The sequence below is a fragment of the Schistocerca cancellata genome, chromosome 9 (genome assembly GCF_023864275.1).
Source record: "Schistocerca cancellata isolate TAMUIC-IGC-003103 chromosome 9, iqSchCanc2.1, whole genome shotgun sequence".
Lineage (NCBI taxonomy): Eukaryota > Metazoa > Arthropoda > Insecta > Orthoptera > Acrididae > Schistocerca > Schistocerca cancellata.
This window is the reverse complement of record NC_064634.1, coordinates 207,667,295-207,689,045: the sequence shown is the minus strand read 5'-3', so window position 1 is coordinate 207,689,045 and position 21,751 is coordinate 207,667,295. Positions and strand designations below refer to the sequence as shown.

The 21,751-nt window shown below is 44.8% G+C and overlaps 1 protein-coding gene across 1 annotated transcript in view; it reads right to left on the bottom strand.

The window, feature by feature from the left end:
* The window catches only part of LOC126100616 (uncharacterized protein CG3556-like), a 646,754-nt gene that overhangs the window by 49,104 nt on the left and 575,899 nt on the right, over positions 1 to 21,751 (bottom strand). The window contains exon 7 of the mRNA XM_049911243.1: positions 448 to 608. Within this exon, the coding sequence (XP_049767200.1) occupies positions 448 to 608 (161 nt within the window). The remainder of the gene's footprint in view (positions 1 to 447; positions 609 to 21,751) is intronic.

Here is a 21,751-nt window from a genome sequence, read left to right as displayed (position 1 = left end):
CAACCTCCTGAACCCACTGATTCCATATTATGCTAGGAGTCATTGGATCTCGACCAAAGCGAGCAGCAATGTCGCGATACGATTAACCGCAATCGCGACCTTTATGAAAGTCGGAAACGTTATGGTACACATTTCTCCTCCTTACACGAGGCATTACAACAACGTTTCGCCAGGCAACGCCGGTCAACTGCTGTTTGTGTATGAGAAATCGGTTGGAAACTTTCATCATGTCAGCACGTTGTAGGTGTCGCCACCGGCGCCAACCTTGTGTGAATGCTCTGAAAAGCTAATCATTTGCATATCACAGCATCTTCTTCCTTTCAGTTAAATTTCGCGTCTGTAGCTCATCATCTTCGTGGTGTGGTAATTTTAATGGCCAGTAGTGTACATATTGGCGAGGACAATTTTGCGATAGCACGTGAGAGCTGCCAGAGAGGAGCTGTGTACCTGTATGGCGAGCGCGGTGGTGGAGGGCGGCCCGAAGCCGCCGGCGGGCGTCTGCCTGGAGGCGAGCGCCGTGGCGAGGCGGCGCACCAGCTGGCCCAGGTTGCGGTGGTGGTGGTCCGGCGCCGTGCACGACAGCGCCAGCAGCGTCAGCGACAGCGTGTCTGCAGCAACGCGGAACAGCAGCTTCAGCAACGATTATGGCGTTTCGTCAGTTGAGAGTGCTGCGGCGACGTGGCTGCACGGCCGCCATTCACTCGGTAGAGTGCGCACGAAAATTGTTTGGCCCCTAGCTGGGTAGGCTGCGCGGCAGAGCAGGCGGCAGTTGTAACGGCGTGGACAGCGCAGCTGCCGAAGACTTCACACAAACGCCTACCTACAAATAGCTCATAGGCAAACTATGATAACATTTTATTCCAGGTTGACTAATAATTCGACAAGTCAATAGATTGTGTGTGGTATGCCGACGCAATGAACACAGTAGTCACATACGGTGTGACAATTATTGAACTATATGAAAAGAAGTCTCTGTAGTCCATCTTCTTACAGATGGTTGCGTGATTCGGGTGTTTGATACAGGATGTCAAACTAAACACACGGCGAAATACTGAGACGGCCTACTCACCTGAAGATGCCGGCCAAGTGGACCGCCGAAATAGTGTGTCCAGATGACGAGTTGTTCGGGCTGAAGACCTGATATGAATACAGCCAATTATTTCGCAGGGAAAGTTTACGCACCAAGAGCTTGTATGGGGAGGAGATTTTTGGAACTTGTAACGAAGCTTGATGATAAACTTCGTTAAGGGGGGGGGGGTAGGATGTCAAACTGGCCGACTTGGAGCAGGATGTTCTTAAGAAACTTCGATCTGGTGCTGCAGTCCCGCCGAGGTTACATGGTTCGCCTAAGAGACACAAACAAGGAGTTACGCTTCGGCATATTGTTAGCAATTTGGGCGCTCCTACTGACAACTTTACCAAGTATTTAGCTTTCAACCTCAATCCCCACGTCGGAAAATCCGAACACCATATTTCCAATTCCCTGGTTTCTATTCAGCGTTAGAAATCTTTGTGTCTCAATCCCAAGGATTTACCAGTTAGTTTTGATGTTGTGTCTCTGTTTACCAGAGTTCCTCTTTAAATTCTTTGCAGTTAATTGGTGAAAAATTGGAGGAAGAAACAACTTTGCTTTGCTGCCATGTGTTGAAGTCGGCGAATTTTTTATTTAATGACAAAATGCTTTGAACAAACAGCAAACTGACGGAGTGGCTATGGGGAGTCCAATATCCCCCATAGTCACCAATTTGTTTATAGAAGATTTTGAGGACATGACACTGTAGACAGCGTTCTTAAAACCAACTTGCTTATGGAGGTACGTCGACGATACGTTTATGGTATGGCCACATGGGAAGAATGCTCTAGAGCGTTCCTAGATAATTTTAATTGTCTGCATCCCAATATTAAGTTCACGATGTAAATTGAAAAGGATGGAAAATTTCCGCTTTTAGATATCTTCAGGAGGGTTGATGGGACATTAAGACATAGTGTTTATCTTAAGCCCGCGCGTAACGACCGATATCTTCATGTATCAAGTTGTCATCCATCTTACCAACGCAACGGAGCCCTACGTACATTGGTAAAAAGAGAGTACGCCATCTCAGATGAAGATAGTTTTACACAAGAACTGGACCATCTAAAATTGTGTTCAAGCAGAATGGTTATACTGCCAATCAGATCCGTCGTGCTCTACAATTGAACGTTCGCGGAAACCAGCGGAACTTACTAGCAAATTGGTGGCATTGCTAGGATATTAAAGAATTTTAATATAAAAAGTGTTTTCTGTCCGCCAGCTGCGACCAGAGCCCTGTTGGGCTCAGTGAAGTATGATTTATTTGGGTTTGAGAAAGCCCGGAGTTTACAAGATTCCATGCCATTGCGGGAAAGTCTATATTGGACAAACGATTCGTACGGTCCAGGTTCGTTGCGTGGAGCATCATCGCCACACGCGTTTATTTCAGCCAGAAAAATCTACAGAGGCGGAACATTGTCTTAATGAAGGACATAAAATCTTGCACGATGAGACACAAGTGGTTGCCCCTGCTTCGCGGTATTGGGACTGTGTAGTGAAAGAAGCCATTAAAATCCGGCTATCTGACAATATTATAAACTTGTTTTTTCTCACTACCGAAACATGTTTCGGCACCACTGTGCCATCATCAGTGGGTTTTTGTTTTTATTTATTCTTTACATTTGGTGTTCATGAATTTTCCGGATCGCTTGTGTTTTAATACAGTTAGCTTATCACGTTTTCGTGTGGCAAGCACTTTCATTCTCCGCATCATGGTGAGGTGTTGTGGTGCACATGTAACTATAACAAGTATTTTCCACAAATAATTGTGGTTTGTTGTGTGTCCCAACCCACTCCCAGCCCACTGACAGGTCTGGGATACACAACAAAACACAATCACACTGTGTTTTGATGAAGTGAAAAGTGTTTTACTACGCTAAATGTGGAAAATACTTGTTATAGTTACGTGTGCATCACAACACCTCACCATGATGTGGAGAATGAAAGTGCTTGCCACACGAAAACATGGCAAGCTGCCTGTAGTAATTAACACGCAAGTGATCCGGAAAATTCATGCACATCAAATGTAAAGAATAAATAAAAACGAAAACCCGCTGATGTTAGCACAGTGGTGCCGAAACTATTTTGTGTACTGAGAAAAAACGGTGTTTTGCATAACTGGCGGACCTCACATCCAACAATTTTAACTGCAAACACGGCCAACACAAGGAGCTGCAAATCAAAATGATGATTATTGTAAACAGAGATAAGACGTATCCTTTAAGTAAGAGCTGGATCCTGTTCTGTTTGACATTATGAAACAACGGTCGTTGTCTCGATCTTCAAAAACTGTCAATAGTGTTTGATATAGATTTATTGTTTCTGCGAGCTTTCACTACCGGTGCGCCGTTGTGCCTGCCGCTAGAGGGCAGTTACGTTCGCACACGCGCAGTGGACCCACGGTCGTTGTATAAAGGAGCCGTCTCGGCGTGTTTGATGTCAGTTCCGACGAGATACTACGACAGCCTACTCACCTGAAGGTGGCTACCAGGTGGACCGCCGAAATAGTATGTCCAGAGGACAAGATTTTCCGGCTGGAGACGCGATATGAATGCAGCTACTGTTAATGATAGATAACTTCCCCAATTACGCAAATGCGTAGCTGAGATGGTTTTTGGATAATGGTCTGATACTAGACCGAAATCGATTATCTCTAATAAAATACACTATTACATTTATGTTACATAATTTAGTGCTTAACATTATTAAAGTTGTACAACAACACCTTCGTAAGAATAAAGATTACGCTCAAATTGCAACAGAAAGAGCGATTAATTGCCTTGTAAAGCTTTGTCTTTCTCTTAGCGCTTTACTAAGATTCTATTACAGCTGAAATTGCAATAGTATCCTAAAGCACGCTATTATCAAACAAACAATTAAGGACAATTCGGATCGACAGCTTATTAAAAGCTCATGCATGGTATAAAAATAACCGTGTAAATCCTTCACTTATGCTATTACAAACCGATACTATTTCAAATTTCACCAGTTATCAACAATCTTTAAAATAATGATGTAATTTCCGGAAGAAATGTGTAGTTACTTGTATCTCACAATAGATAAGAAAGTTTCAGACATTAACTACATGCAAAATACTATTTTGCGTGATATTATTTACCAGCAACTAGCTTCAGTAGCTCAAACCAATTATGAAATATGAGGGATGTTATAAATATTTCACATTTACTCTATCATTAGTGCATACAAGCGGAAGTGAGTGTACTACACACAATCCATTTTCTCAAAATTGGTGATAGATATAGATCGCGTCTTAAGTTTAAAGACAAGTTCAATATATTGGCGATATTTCACAGTCTGCTATGTATTACCTAACATGCACTAAAAATTAATTACAGTGCCACATACTTTTCATTGCCGACTATTCAAATTTCGTACAGTAGCTTACTGAACATCGAAGCATCACTATAACTATGACCTTTAATGAAATTATAGGCAGTTCGTAATGAAGCTGACGATTAACGCTATGAGATTCAAGGGAATAAAATTCTTTCATCAAATAGTTCCTCTAATATCGTTGGCGGAAATTTTCAGTCCACCCGGCATGTGCACGTATTTCTTTCCACAGTGTAGTCAAGGTGTGAAGAGAATGTTTCTTTCATTACAGAGGAAGCGCACAGCTCAGGACACAAGAGCGAAATGAGATGGCGGCTCCTTTGGTACAGGGGGCTGGTCTCACCCAGCGCTCACTGTGAGAATGCATTTCTGTGTGTGGGTGAAGTTATCTTGCATGAGCACTATGACAAATTTGTGGGTATAATCTTCCCGTCACAAATGTTACCACTGTGTCCACGATACTGCTGTGTGTTATTCTTTACAAAATATAACAGTGGCTTTGCGTTGTTGTGAGGCAAGCTAGCCTGCTGGGTGTGGAAACACTTGACACAACGGTATCCAGGCGGTAGATGCCATAAGCCTTTCCGTGCCAGCGTCCATTGAAATGTTTAGTGTATGTGCCTCAAGGCATAACAAAGCCCGAACAGTTGCAGCGCATAAAAACCTAGCCATTTAATACTATGGTCACACTGTTAGTTTTGTAGCTGTATCACCACAGGGCACTGTCACTTGGACGCTATCTGGGATGGTGGTCGTGGACCACAGTTAGCATCTGTATAATGTGCCTTGAGACTTCGGGAAATGGCCTTGGGAAGCAGCTTGCTGGCGTCAACGTAGGGGCATTGGGTTGCTGCCATTACGTCACCAGTCTGCCACCTTCTGGACTGTGGTAGATAGGCCAGTTGCACCACAACGCACATCGTCACAGCTCGCAAAGGCTGTCCAGAGCTGTAGTCGCTGCCGATAGAACCAGTTGCTTCATGGGCTACTGCCCAGCAGACGCTCCAATCTGTCAGCATTGCAGGGTAACAACACTCAGGTCACTGAATGCCGCTGCCAAGCTGCCACTTCCTGTACTGAGTTTCGGCGGAGTGCCGTAATAAAGCATTTTGAATTGCAGGCTATTGAACTGGCGCTGCTTAGCGTTCTCTAACCCGTCTCCACCAGTGGTGGTGGTGGTGGTTAGTGTTTAACGTCCCGTCGACAATGAGGTCATTAGAGACGGAGCGCAAGCTCGGGTTAGGGAAGGATTCGGAAGGAAATCGGCCGTGCCCTTTCAAAGGAACCATCCCGGTATTTGCCTGAAACGATTTAGGGAAATCACGGAAAACCTAAATCAGGATGGCCGGAGACGGGATTGAACCGTCGTCCTCCCGAATGCGAGTCCAGATCTCCACCAGCCACTTACAGCTGGTGTCAGAGTGGTGGCGTCGCCTTTCCAACGTATCGTCTGAACCTACTGCCTATTATCGTGAGTCAAGAAAGGTAATTGTTGTCGTCAAGGGATCTTTGTTATGGTAAAAAAGTTTGATTACTGTGTTTTTTGTAAGGAGAATTTTGTTAAAAGTAAGAATCCGGTAGATTTATCATGCTTGAGGCAATGAGGGACGCAATTGGACAGTAGCTGTCAGAAGTACATAAACTTAGGTCATTCAGCGCTGTGTTCAGAATCGGTAATAGTAGTGTGTTTCGTGTGTAAGCAAAATGACCACATGGCTAGACAGTGCAGGGAAGCACAATGACTGATGATTGGGTGTAAGAATTAAGTTGACATATTTATATTGTATGTGTTTCGTAATTTTTGGTGTTCCAAAATGAGTAGCAAGAAGGGCAAGGGTTTCCGGAGTCAGGGACACAAGGAGCATCAGAGAGGCAGTGTGTATATTATTGGATAGCTATCAAAACTGACAGCAGACAATATGAAGTTCGGTGGCCAGTTGGTGTACAATGAAATATAGATTTGTCAGCCATGAATTCTAGTAAGTCAACTGAGGATGTACACCCGTTTGTGGAGGATTTTAGGAATTTGGCGGAGATAAAGGGTCATATGACACAGAACATTTGAGAGTAACAAAATTTAGATTAGCAGGTGAAGCAATAGATTATGCAAGTTATTTAGAGGATCTCAAGAGAGCTGGAACAATTGAAGAATTTAAGAAGGGATTCGTTCAAAGGCAGAAAAGTGACAGGCATTTTAAGGAATACTTGGGAATGATGACAAAGAGGCATAGGGAATCAATATAAAAACTTACAGCTAGAATCAGATCAGTGATTGTTGAGAAGAATGCTATAGTGAATGAAGTAATTTTGTGGGATGCTGAGCAGAGGGCATTTGACACATTTTTAATAGGGTTCCCTTCGGATATATCGAGGAGAGCGTGAAAAGGAGTTGGAGCTGACTTCCGCACAGCAATTAAATTTGCAGTGGAATGCAAAAAAATTGATATGTCGACTGGGCTGCAAGTCAGATTGGCAGTATTTTTGGCAAATATAAAGTTTTATGAGTGTGGAGAGACGGGGCATGGTATGGAAGAAATGATGCTTGTCATGGAACAGTGGAAATGGAGGCGGTGGTCAGCATGATGGTAACGGCACTTCCAGAGACGGATGACGAGGGAAGAAGTTGGCGTTAGAAGCCAAAGGGAACCCAAGGTTCACCTATGGGCATTCCCAGTAAAAGAAGATACAGAAATTTATATTCAGAAGTGGAAGGAGTAGTGGGGAAGATTAATTACAGAATGTTTTGATCGTATGTAAAATCATCTGTTCATTCACTCAATGACCATACTGGCAATAAAACGGAAGATAACAGAGAGAAGGCCGAAATACTTAATTCGGTTTTCCGAAATTGTTTCAACACAGATGATCGCAACACGGTCTCTCCTCTCGATCGTCCTACGAAAGTCGAAATGGAAGATATTGAAATATCTTAGTATTGCAAAAGGCGTCAGGGATGAGACAGCTATAATGTTCTACAAAGATTATGCGAAAGAACTTGCTCCCCTTCTAGCAGTAATTTAACGCAGGTCCCTGAGCAAAGAAGGGTACCTAGCGACTGAAGATAGCGCATATCATTCTCGTTTTTAAGAAGTGCAATAGGACAGATGCACAGAATTAAAGTTCTATATCGTTGACGCCAATATGTTGTAGAATTATGGACCATGTTCAATTCTCAAGAATAATGACGTTTTTGGAGAGTGAAAATCTGTATAAAAGTCATCATGGATTCCGCAAACAGAGATCCTGCGAAACGCATCTCGCTCTGTTCCTCCATGAGATCCACAGTGCAGTAGACAGCGGCGCTCAGTTTGATGCCGTTGTCTTTGACTTCAGGAAGGCATTTGCACCGTCCTGAACTCCCATTTAGTGAAAAAATACGAGCTTGTCGAGTATCGGAATAGATTTGCGACTGGATTCAAGACTTCCTTTCAGACAGGACTCAACATGTCGACAGATGTAAAGGTTATTTCCTGAGTAACACAAGTAAGCGTGAGAGGACTGTTACTGTTTACAACATATAAGAGTATAAGAGATCTAGTAGAAACCGTCGAATATGACGCTGTTGTATATAAGAAAGAAGTAATGCCGGAAGATAGCAAAAATTTTATTTTCACAAGTCCGTCTTGATCACATAGATTTCATTACACTTTATGACCAGTTTCGGCTTATCGCCAGCTTCAGATCGTTAAAATATTCTGATATGAATCATCATCAGGTTAAACATGTGTTGTGATCAAGATGGACTTGTGAAAATAAAAGTGCTCAAAATAAAATGATCGCAGACTCATAAACAGACTTCATGTCTTCAATTGATAGCAAAAATTTTCTGAAGGATCTCCAGAGAATAGATGAATGGTGTAGGCTCTGACAGCTGACCCTGAACGTAAATAAATTTAACATATTGCACATACATAGGAAATCAACTACAGTACAGCTACACTATTTATGACAAATCGCTGGAAAAAATTTCTACCGTGAAATATCTAGGAGTAGCTATCCAGGGTGATATTAAGTGACAGACCACAAAAAACAAATAGTAGGAAAAGCAGATGACACTCAGATTCATAGGAATAATCTTAAGGGATGTAACTCATCCACGAAGGAAGAGGCTTATAAGGCGCTTGTTTGGCCGATTCTTTTGTTCATCTATGTGGGATCCTTACCAGGTAGGACTGATAGAAGAGATAGAAAAGATCAATCGAAGAGTAGTGCGTTTCGTCAAGGGATCGTTTAGCCGGGGTGAGAGCTTATGGAGATGCTCAACACTGCTGAGGGATTCTTCCAGTAATTATTCATCTTGTTTTTCCTGTGATCTCTCTCTATTTGACATGAAGTATGACCATCAGTATCCTAAGACAAATTATGTCAGGTGTTTGTGCAATTTCACAGAATTTTAACTTACCTGTTGTACTGTACATTCTGGATGATGGTTAGTAACAGAAACTGGTAGTTGTCTAATGGGACAAACAAACCACTGGATAAAATCTTCTCAGTATCCAAGCCGCATCAATTAAAAAAAAAATTCTCAGCTTTTCACGGCTAGCTCCACCATGTCGTCAGGAGTAAAACTACTGGGACTGGTTTTCTTTTTTTTTTTTGTATTGTGATTTCATTCCCCTGCCCCATACGGACAGGGGAGGCTGACAGTGGCACAATCCACCGCTCTTCAGCTGAGTGACATTACAATTAATAAAAGCAGGAAACTATACGTATAAAAGGCGATAAAAAGGGGGACAGAAGAATATAAAAATTGGTGACAATATAAGTTAAAATATACACTGATATGGAGTTGTTCATCGTGGGACTGTTAAAGAAGTCGACAAAGTTAAAAAACACAGTTGATGAGTCGTGGAGCACATAAAGTACAATGAAATCAGATGCCCAAGTTAAAAGTTGGCCACAGTATTAAAACACTCCAGAATAAAGACACTTTGAAACCAGTGTAAGAGATGGAGCACACACTATGAAGCATAAAAACTGCCAGGAGAGACCCGCCGAGGGAGAGGAGGCCTGTGAGGAGGGAAAGAGAGGGGAGGGGAAGGACCAGTGGGGAAGGGGGCTGGAGGGGTGGGATGAAAAGAAAAGTGGGGTGGGGGGGACGCAACAAGGGGCAGGAAATGAAAGGGGTGGGAGATGGAGAGGGAAGGCAAGGCAGGAGGGAACACAGGGACACAGAAGGAATGTGCGGGAAAGGGAGGGGGTGGTGGATGAGGGAGGAAAACCGCTCAGGAGAAGGGCAGAGGAAAGAGAGGGCCCTTAGTAGTGGCATCGGGGAAGGTAGGGTTAGAGTTAGTAACAGGGGACATATCAGGATGAAGCTCAACATGTGGGAGGGGTAGGTGCTGGAAGTTGCATTGGGAAAGGAGGTGAACACTGCGGTAAAGGCACAGGAACGGGTTGGGATAGAGAGGACAGAAGACGCCAGGTGGTGGTGAGAACGAGTCTGTGGACGATGTACAGAGTGCGGATGTGTTCGAGGAAAAGGAGAATATGTGCGAGGTCGAGGAGGATCCGTGTGGGGCACGGGAGGCGGATACAGAATGCGATACAGAAGGCGATACAGAGTGCATGGCGGTCAAAGAGTTGGGAGGCTTTATAACATCTGGGAGGGTCTGAAATCCAGGCGACGCTGGCATAAGGAAGGGTGGGGCGGATCAAGGATTTGCAGGTGTGTGGGATGGTGGAAGGATGCTGGAACGGCCGGCCGCGGTGGCCGAGCGGTTCTAGGCGCCTCAGTCCGGAACCGCGCGACTTCTACGGTCGCAGGTTCGAATCCTGCCTCGGGCATGGATGTGTGTGATGTCCTTAGGATAGTTAGGTTTAAGTAGTTCTAAGTTCTTGGGGACTGATGACCCCAGATGTTAAGTCCCATAGTGGTCAGAGCCATTTTTGATGCTGGAACTGGCAGTATTTCCTGCTTATATACCTACGATTACGGCCACTGGCACCAATTAGAGGCGGCGGAAACGACGCATGCACGAAAGGCGCGTTTCGCAGTTTATAGCAGCTCCGGATGATAGTAAAGGTGACGCGAGGGGCTGGCGCCACATTTGAAATTGCTGCTCCCGCCTCCCTACAAGCGTAAAGCATCCGCCGTTGCTTCCTTCCGACATCCAAAGCACACCCCCACGCCTTACTTAATTTGTAGCCTTGATCTCTGTTGAAATTGTTGCTGTTCATTCTAAACTGGGCCGCTTCCTTAATAACTGAGTCCTAGTATGTTGACGCATGAGCCAAGACTCTTGTCTTGTCTCAAACTTTATTTTGTGCCCGTTTTCGAGGCAATGCTCAGCTATAGCCGATTTGTCAAGCACCCCTTCCTTAATATGTCTCTTGCACTCGGTGCAACATTCCGCAAATGTGCCTATTGTCTGGCCTATAAAGATACTGCCGCTTTCGCAAAGGACACCATACACACCGAGCACACTAAGAGCTACTTCGTCTTTAATAGGTCTCAACAAATCTCATGTCTTGGGGGGGGGGGGGGGGCGAAACACTAGTCTCAATCCATGCCTCTGCAATACACGTCCTAACTTTCTGCTGGTTGCCCCACAGTATGGCAGGAAAGCCGCAGGCTTCGCTTATTCTGCCGATTCACAAGGCGCCCTTCTTTGATGACACCTGAAAGTGTTTGCAATTTCTCTTTTGCTGTAGCCATTCTCCCTCAGCACGTGTCTCAAGTGCTGCAACTCAGACTGTAGGTGGTCGTCGTCAGAAATAAATTTGGCTTTATGTATTAACGTCTTCAGGACCGCTTTCTTGTGGGGTGGTGAAAACTATCTGCATTCAGATATCGATTAGTGTACATCGGTTTCCTGCACACAGAATGACCAAGCTGGTCTCTTGCCTCACGCTCAACTAAAACATCTAAGAATGGTAGCTTGTCATCCTTCTCCATCTCCATGGTAAATTTAATGTTGGGATGGACACCGTTCATGTGATCCACGAAGTGCTACAGTGTATTTTCAAGGTGAGGCCATATCAGAAAGATGTCATCGACGTATCTAAGGAAGCAAGATGGACGCAACACTGCAGAGCTCAGAGCTTACTCCTCAAAGTGCTCCATGGAGAAATTCGCGACTGCAGAAGACAAAGGCGAGGCCATTGCTGTGTCATCCGTCATTTTATAATATTCGTCGAAGTACAAGAAGTATGTTGTCATTATAACGTAGCTAAACAACTTGACGATTCCAGGTGGAAACAGTTGGGCCAAAAGCGTGTTTTGTACTGCCACCCTCGCAAAAAGGGACACCACGTCCAGACAGACCATTAAGTCGTTTCGAGCTATTTTCATTTTCTTGAGCTTTTTAACAAATGTCTGCGAGTTTGCAACATGGAGTTCACAATGACCTAGTTTTGGCGCTAATAATCCTGCAAGATGTTTTGCCAATCTGTAGGTGGGCGAGCTGTTTGCACTAACAATGGGCCTAAGAGGAACGTGTTCCTTATGTATCTTCGACAGTCCATAAAGCCTGGGAGGTTTGGCGGCGCGAGGCATTAATTTCTTCATCACTTCATCTGTGAACCCAGATTCCTTTAATAACTTCTCTGTCTTCCTGACTATGCACTGTGTCGGATCGGAACTAAGCTTCCGGTATGCGTCATTTTCTAATAAAGTTAGCGCCTTCAGGTGGCAGTCTTCAGTGTTCAGACCACGGTAGCATTTCTTTTGTCAGCTAGCAAGGTAACGATGTCCTCGGACTCAAGCAATAATTGTAAGCCACTATTTTCCTCCTGGCTAATATCTGATTTCGGTGGCTTAGCTTTCTGATGACGTTCACCTACAGTCTGAACTGCAGGGCTTGACGCACTTGATCAGCGAGAATGGCTACAGCAAAAGAGAAATTGGAAACGCTTTAGGTGTCACCGAAGAAGGACGCCTTGTGGATCGGCAGAAGAAGCCAAGCCAGTGGCATTCCTGCCTTACTGTGGTGCAACGAGCAGCAAGTTAGGACGAGTACTGGATTGAGACCAGTGTTCTGGCAGCCCCAAAGATGCGAGATATGTTGCGACGTGTTAAAGACGACATAGCTCTTTGTGTGCCCAGTGTGTGTATGGTGTCCCTTGCATGTGCGGCAGCATCTATATAGGTCAGACAACCCGCACAGTTGCGGAGCGTGTTAACGAGCACAAGAGACATATTAAGGAAAGGGTGCTTGACAATTCGGCCATAGCTGAGTATTGCCTCGAAAACTGGTACAAAATAAAGAGAACAGAAGAGTCTTTCCCCATGCATCAACATAGTTGGATTTCGTTATAAAAGAGGCGGCTGAGATTAGAATGAACAGCAACAATTTCAACAGAGACCAGAGCTACACATTGAGTAGGGCGTGGGGCCGGGCTTTGGACGTCGAAAGGAAGCAACGGTGGATGCTTAAGGCTTGCAGGAGGAGGGAGCGGACAGTTTCAAAAGTGGCTCTAGCCCCTAGCACCACATGACGTGACTCGGTGCCGTGGCAGGCTAAGAGCTACACAACTCACCTTTTGCACATGTGTCGATCCAACCCTCACTAATTGTGCCAGCGACCATAATCGAAGATATATAAGCGGAATATAGTACCAGTCCCAGCTACTCCTCCCACCCACTCCATTCCCCACCCTTCCACTTCCTGGCATGTCAACAGAATCGTCTCCTCTACCTAAACATTTACTCCCTCCCTGCCAACAAATACCTTTTCGCGTATACCCTGTCCCAGCAACAGGTCGAATCCTTCATCCTTACTGAAACCTTCCTCCAACCTCACCATGTTGTCTGTACCTCTCCCTAACATTTCCCCTCGCATGAGGTGAGTTTGCTACTGGCCACCTCAAGCACTTCCCTGTGCAGCCACAATCCCTACTCAATGAACCAACCGATCGCCTTCTGCTCAGCATCTTTTTTCCCTCCCTCGCCGGTCACCTATGCCATTATCTACATTCGTCCTGCAGCTCCTCTCCCTATGACTTCCTTTCCCATTTTGACTGTACCTTCTCCACCTATGTGACTGCTGCCTACCTCAACATCCATAGCTGTGACCGTGCCACCCTTCGGCAGTGGCATCAGTTCCTTTCCACCCTCCACGATGAACTTGTTCCTTTCCCACAGCACACCCATCCAGATAGTAACTCATCCCAGATCGACATCCTCTCTTCCCCCAACCTCCTTGATCGCATTGCCCCAGAGTCCTTGATCCGATTGGTAGTGACCACCTACCTGTCCTTCTCACTGTCTCCTCTGCCCATGACCACCCTCCTGCCCCCCACCCTGCTGTCCCTCCGAAGTCTGTCCAAGACTACCACCATACCAAGTGGGATGCCTACTGGGAATCCATTGCCTCACAGGTCGAAAGCGACCCCCTTACCTTTCACCATCCTACTGACATCACCCATGCCTCTACCTTCCTCCAGAAGACCATCTATGATACTGTGGAGGCCCACATTCCTAAAAAAACTCTTCCACCCTGACTGTCCTACACTTCCTCCACAGGCCATCCTCCTTGTCCGTGAATCCAGCAGGCTCTACCGCTCCTTCCTCTGCACCTGTGACTTGGATACACTCCTCCACCACCAGCAATTACAATGACACATCTGCAACCTCCTCACAGCAAAGAAACGCCAAGATCGGCGCCAGACATGTAAATGTCTCAACTCCACCCTCCCAGTCCTCCAAGTACTGGACTGCTTTCCACCACCTTCCTGGTAGCCACGCCATTCCACATAACTTGCTTCTCCATGACAAATTCCTCTTCCCTGAAAACCTTAAGACGCTAACCATTTTGCTTCCCACCTCTCTGAGGTCTCCATTCCTGACGATCCGCATTTTGATTACTCGCTCTTCCCCACCATCCTTGAATGCACTGATACTTCTGTCCTGCCATTCGCCCCCCCCCCCCATTCCGATATTTTGATCAGTTGTCCTCTTCTGACAAACACTCCCATCACCGCACATGACATCAAACTTGTCCTGTGTTCCAAATGCAACACTGCTCCTGGTCATAATGGTGTCACCAACTGCCACCTCAAGGAATCCCCCCTGTCCTTCTTGGCTACCATTGCTACCCAGTACAACAGCCTCCTCTTCAATGGCCTTTACTCTGACCTGTGGAAGACTTGCCATGTCCTACTGTTCCCTAAACCCAAGAAACACCCCTCTGATACCTCTCCCTATCGTCCCATCTGCCTCACCTCCATGTCCAGTAAGGTCCATCCTCTCCCACTGTATTCATCACCACCTTAACCAGCACCACCTTCTTTTCCTTACCCAGTGTGGCTTCTGGATCTCCCTCTCAGTCAACGACCAGCCCCTTAACCTTACCAATCTCCTGTCCCTCCAGCTTAACTCCCATCACTCTGCTAGCTTTGTTTCCCTTGATCTACAGAGTACCTATGACACTGTCTGTCATCCCAGGATGCTCTTCAAACTCCTCACCCATGCTCTTCCCATCACGTTCGTCCATCTCGTTCTTCCTTCCTATCTCATGGTTCCTCCTATGTCACTAGCCACAATACTAACTCCCATACCTTCTATCCCACCGCCAGTGTGCCCCAAGGCTCCATCCTTTCCCCTCTCTGCTATCTCCTGTATACTGCTGATTTGCCCAAACCTCCCCTGTCTGTTCATCTCCTCCAATTTGCTGATGACACCGCCTTCCTGGCCCTTTATCCTACCCTTCAAAGATGCCAATGTACCCTCCAAACCCACCTCGACCAGTTCACTGCATGGTGCAACCAGTGGTTCCTTCACATCAACCCTCCCAAGATCCAGGCAATCTTTATAGGTCATACCACCCACTCCTACTGGCTTCACGATTTTTACACCATTTATAGTCATCCTATCCACCTCACTGCTACCCTGAAATACCTTGGCTTCACCTTTGACCGTCACCTCACCTGGACTCGCTATCACCTTAAAATCCAACACAAAGCCCACAAGACTCCACCTCCTGAAACTCCTGTCCAGCCGGACATGGGGACTGCATCCTTCCAGTATCCTTCACACTTACAAATCCTTGATCTGCTCCATCCTTTGTTATGCCAGTGTCACTTGGGTTTCCACCCCTCCCAGGTTCTATAAGGCCCTCCAAATCCTAGAACACCATGCACTCTGCCTTGCCTTCCGTATGTGCCTTCTGTCCCCCAAGTGCATCCTCTATGACCTCATCCCCTTCCCCCACCTTCGTTTCTTCATCGAACATATCTGCACCCTGTACATCGTCTGCCAACTTGAACCCCCCACCCCGTGGTATCCCCCTTCCTCTCCACCAGCCCATTGCCACGCCCTTATCATTGTGTCCCACCCTCTCTCCATCTCCACACCCTTCACCTCCTTTCCGAATGCAACTTCCAGCACCTACCCCTCCAGGATGATGAGCTTCACCCTGACACCTACCCCTCCTACCAACTCTAACTCCACCTTCCTCCTCCTCCTCCTCCTCCTCCTCCTCAGGGTTCCCTCTTCCCTCCTCCTCCCTTTCCCTGAACGGTTTTCCTCCATTCTACACTTCTCTCCCTTTGCCGGGCCCCCCTTCTGTGTCTCTACACTCCCTCCTGCCTTGCCTTCCCTCTTAAAATCCTGCCCCACCCGTCTCCTGTCTCTTGGTGTACCCCACGCCATCCTTTATTTCTTTTTCTCCCATCCCCTCTGCCCCCCCCCCTGCACTTTCCTCTCCCCTCTTTTTCCCTCCTCTCAGGCCTCCTGTCCCTTGGCAGGTCCCTACCAGTGGTTTTTTATTTACTTGTGTGTGCTCCATCACCTGCAGTGGTTTTCTAAGTGTCTCTCGCTCTGTGTATTTTTATACTGTGGCCGACTTTTAACTAGTGTGTGTGACTTAAGCGTCACAAATCGCGAACTGTGTTATTTTAATTGTATATCGACTTCTTTTAACTGTACCCAATGAACGTCCCTGTGTTAGTGTATATTTTAACTTCCATTATCTCCACTTAATGTGTTTTTATATCCCCCTGTTTTCCTCTATTTTTATGTACACGTTTGCTCTTTTATTATTTATATACAACTAAACTGAAGAGCGGAGGATTTGTGCTGCTGCCAGCCTTCTCCTGTCCGTGTGGTGCAGGGGAATGAAATTGCTGTAAAAAAACAGTCCCAGCATTTAGTAGTTTTACTCCTGACGACGATGGTGGAGCTATCCACCGAAAGCTCAAAACTTTATTGGTATTGACGTGGCTTGGAAACCGAGAAGATTTTATCCAGTAATGCCACCGCGATGGAATCCAAGGGCAAATAGACAGCTGATAGTTAAAATTCATTTTATAGAATATGTAACGGCTATCGAACCTCACCTCATGAAATATTACATACAGGTTGTACTCCACTTTCGGTAAAGTGATAGTAGTAGCTAGTTGCTACGACCAGGGGAAGCTCCCTCCAGCAAAAAGGATACAACTAAATGGGAGTGGATTGTTAATAAACGAAACATCATGTGGAATAGTGGGAGCTGCCTTCCGTCTACATGTTATAATTACGAAAAAAAAAGAAACACATCTGAGTGTCTCGCAGCCTCAGCAGTATCGGCCAGAGGAACCTGTGAAAGTGTTATCAAGTGCGGATCTGACTACTTTCAACAAGACTTTAGGACCCTAGCTAATCCAAACCAAAGACAAACTCATTGATGAGGAGGAGGAGCGAATCTCTGTGGAAATGTCAATGCAGCATGTGGACTAGTGCAGGGAGAACCAGTGTTAGAAAGAAACAACACTGACCTTTGCCCCAAATACCAAAGCGACCCTTATATTCTGTTTAATAGTTCTTGTTTTTATGTATAATAAGCAGAAAATGAGACGAAGTTCAGAACTAGCTATTATTCAAGTCTCGGTGGATTGGATTCCCAGGGCCTAAGAGGCAGCAGAGAGATAGTAACCATAAGTTAAGTCCGAGAGAAGTGACGCAGAAGTTAGCATGCTGGACTCGCATTGAGGAGGACGACGGTTCAAACCCGCATCCGGCCATCCTGATTTACGTTTTCCGTAAATCGCTTGGTATGGATCCTTTCAAAGGGCATGGCCGACTTCCGACAAAATCTGGGATAGAGACAGGTGAACACATTAACGAAAAAGATGCACTGATAATGTTTATTTCCACCTCGAACAATAACGTAGTGAGACATAAAACATCAACTGGCTCAGCATGCTTGCTCCCAGCAAACTGTAAGTTTTTCTAAAAACAAGCAGGGTTCCCTAGACAGATTTAACTGCAAACTAATGTTTCCGTCAAAAATGTATCTTTCGTATAGGATCCTCTCACCACAATGCAGTTTTAATGAGAAGTCGAGCAATTAATGGTTACTTAGATGGTGACTTCACTAAGTTTTCAGTATTCGCGTTATTTAAAATTTACAATCAAGATATGGTCCCTAAACACTTCCTTGTTCAAGAAAGATAGCTTTTCAGAAAGCAGAGCAAGATTGTATTCGCACTTACGAAGAAAAATGTCTCGCAGTACGAAATTTCGTAAAAAAAATACGAAACTTTCAAGCGCAGCAGAGAAACAATCTCACAGCCAGGTTTACTAAAGAATATTATTAAATCCTAGGCCAATTCTCTGTTTGTGTGAGTGTTGATGAATTGTTATGGTGTTCTGAATTCCGTTAGCATCATAGAGTGTGGTAGGGTATCTGACGTTAAGAATCTATAATGGACAAACGAACGTTTCGCCGACGGGAGCAGTAGCATCTCCTTGTCATTGCTGGTGTGCTTTAGCCTTTGCTCATTGATAAAATATATGGTGAAATCAAAGAAATTATACAGGTAGTGAAGGGAGTCGAAAAATAATTAATAGTCATGGGTGACGAATTCGAGAGTAGGAAATGGGAGAGAAGGAAACATAGTAGGTGAATATGTATTGGGGGGAAAGATATGAAAGAGGAAGCCGTCTGGTAGAATTTTGCACAGAGCATAACTTAATCACAGCTAATACTTGGTTCAAGAATCATAAACGAAGGTTGTATACATGGAAGAATCCTGGAGATACTAAAAGGTATCAGATAGATTATATAATGGTAAGACTTAGCAACCAAGTTTTAAATTGTAAGACATTTCCAGGGGCAGATGTGGACTCTGACCACAATCTATTATGAACTGTAGATTAAAACTGAAGAAACTGCAAAAAGGTGGGAATTTAAGGAGATGGGACCTGGACAAACTTATTAAACCAGAGGCTGTACAGAGTTTCAGGGAGAGCATAAGGAAACAATTGTTACAAATGGGGGAAAGAAATACAAAAGAAGAAGAATGGGTAGCTCTGAGGGATGAAGTAGTGAAGGCAGCAGAGGATCAAGCACGTAAAAAGACGAGGGATAGTAGAAATCATTGGGTAACAGAAGAGATATTGAATTTAATTCATGAAGGGAGAAAATATAAAAATGCATTAAATGAAGCAGGCAAAAAGGAATACAAACGTCTCAAAAATGAGATCGAAAGGAAGTGCAAAATGGCTAAGCAGGGATGGCTAGAAGACAAATGTAAGGATGTAGAGGCTTATCTCACTAGGGGTAAGATAGATACTGCCTACAGGAAAATTGAAAAGACCTTTGGAGAAAAGAGAACCACTTGCATGAATATCAAGAGCTCAGATGGAAACCCAGTCCTAAGCAAAGAAGGGAAAGCAGAAAGGTGGAAGGAGTATATAGAGGGTCTATACAAGGGCAATGTCATTGAGGACAATATTATGGAAATGGAAGAGGATGTAGATGAAGATGAAATGGGAGATACGATACTGCGTGAAGAATTTGATAGAGCACTGAAAGACCTAAGTCGAAACAAGGCCCCGGGAGTAGATAACATTCCTTTAGAACTACTGACAGCCTTGGGAGAGCCAGTCGAGACAAAACTCTACCATCTGGTGAGCAAGATGTATGAGACAGGTGAAATACCCTCAGACTTCAAGAAGAATATAATAATTCCAATCCCAAAGAAAGCAGGTGTTGACAGATGCGAAAATTACCGAACTATCAGTTTAATAAATCAAGGCTGCAAAATACTAACGCGAATTCTTTACAGACGATTGGTAAAACTAGTAGAAGCCGACCTCGGGGAAGATCAGTTTGGATTCCGTAGAAATATTGGAAAACGTGAGGCAATACTGACCCTACGACTTATCTTAGAAGCTAGATTAAGGAAAGGCAAACCTACATTTCTAGCATTTGTAGACTTAGAGAAAGCTTTCGACAATGTTGACTGGAATACTCTCTTTCAAATTCTGAGGGTGGCAGGGGTAAAATACAGGGAGCGAAAGGCTATTTACAATTTGTACAGAAACCAGATGGCAGTTATAAGAGTCGAGGGGCATGAAAGGGAAGCAGTGGTTGGAAGGGAGTGGGACAGGGTTGTAGCCTCTCCCCGATGTTATTCAATCTGTTTATTGAGCTAGCAGTGAAGGAAACAAAAGAAAAATTTGGAGTAGGTATTAAAATCCAAGGAGAGGAAATAAAAACTTTGAGGTTCGCCGATGACATTGTAATTCTGTCAGACACAGCAAAGGACCTGGAAGACCAGCTGAAGGGAATGGACAGTGTCTTGAAAGGAGGACATAAGACGAACATCAACAAAAGCAAAACGAGGATAATGGAATGTAGTCGAATTAAGTCGGGTGATGCTGCGGGAATTAGATTAGGAAATGAGACAATTAACGTAGTAAAGGAGTTTTGCTATTTGGGGAGCAAAATAACTGATGATGGTCGAAGTAGAGAGGATATAAAATGTAGACTGGTAATGGCAAGGAAAGCGTCTCTGAAGAAGAGAAATTTGTTAACATCGAGTATAGATTTAAGTGTCAGGAAGTCGTTTCTGATAGTATTTGTATGGAGTGTAGCAATGTATGGAAGTGAAACATGGACGATAAATAGTTTAGACAAGAAGAGAATAGAAGCTTTCGAAATGTGGTGCTACAGAAGAATGCTGAAAATTAGATGGGTAGATCACATAACTAATGAGGAGGTATTGAATAGGATTGGGGAGAAGAGAAGTTTGTGGCACAACTTGACTAGAAGAAGGGATCGGTTAGTAGGACATGTTCTGAGGCATCAAGGGATCACCGATTTAGTATTGGAGGGCAGCGTGGAGGGTAAAAGTCGTAGAGGGAGACCAAGAGATGAATACACTAAGCAGATTCAGAAGGATGTAGGTTGCAGTAGTTACTGGGAGATGAAGAAGCTTGCACAGGATAGAGTAGCATGGAGAGCTGCATCAAACCAGTCTCAGGACTGAAGACCACAACAACAACAACAACAACATTACAGTGTGTGTAACTTTTATCGATTGCTGCACTACCCTTCAAAGTGACACAAGTACATGACACAGTCTTCCAACAAAGTCGCCAATGTCCGTAAGAAGCGATCGGAGCGTTCTGGCAGTCTCTCGACTCCTCGGCGATAGAAATCCGCCACTTGGATACGGAGTCAGTCGACAACCGCTGAAATCCTCGCTGAAAGTCCAGATGTTCTTTCAGATTGTCAGTTGCCTGGACATAGCAGTCTCTGGTCTATGTCGATGGCCTTCGTTCCCCGGTCAGCATCACCCATGCCTGTGCGGCCTTCGTCAAATTTAGGCACCATTTCACTACGGCTGCGCTCGAAATTGTATTTGGTCCATATACCGGCAGAATTTCACAGTGAATCTGTGTGCAGTTTAGACGTCTTTCTCACAAGAACTGAACTCTCCCGCTCATTTTGGAGTTCGTTTTCTGTTTATCTCCCACACTCTGCTGCGGATGATATCCACACTGCAGCAGAACTGTGTTTGCAGGAAAACCAGGAACAGGTACTCTCTTCTGAGAATGCGCCACTCTAGTTGGTCGGTGGTCTTAGCGTGGGACGACATGCGTAACATACTTTCTAAAGAGTCTACATACTAAGTCGACAGTTGTGATAAACCGTCGTGGAGATTTCAGTTTAAATAAGATTCGGAGTTCGACACTCAGTTTGTTAAGACATAGTCTCCAGAGCGGGAAAACATTAACAGAACGAGTGTTTCAATTAATCGTCAAAGGGCTTAGCGGGCCCAGAGAGTCGAACTTAACTGTTAATAGCAAGGCTCAACAAACAATAGTTTGCAGTCTGGCTGGACTCCAGGCAGGGAGTACAAAACTCGCAGAACCTGAAGGAGACGGCACTGTCGGTCATTGAAACACTGCCCAGAAAATGGAAACAACGATTCGGCTGGACATATTCACTAATGTAAGCTGTCCGCGCTCTGCAGATCTCAATAAGTCAGCATAGACCAATATTTCCGCTACAACTACGAGTTGCTTAGCTCCTTGCACGGTGTCTGTGTGACTACGATTTTTTACAAAATCAGTTTATTTAAAACGTAGCAGTTAATTGTTATTTTGTTTTT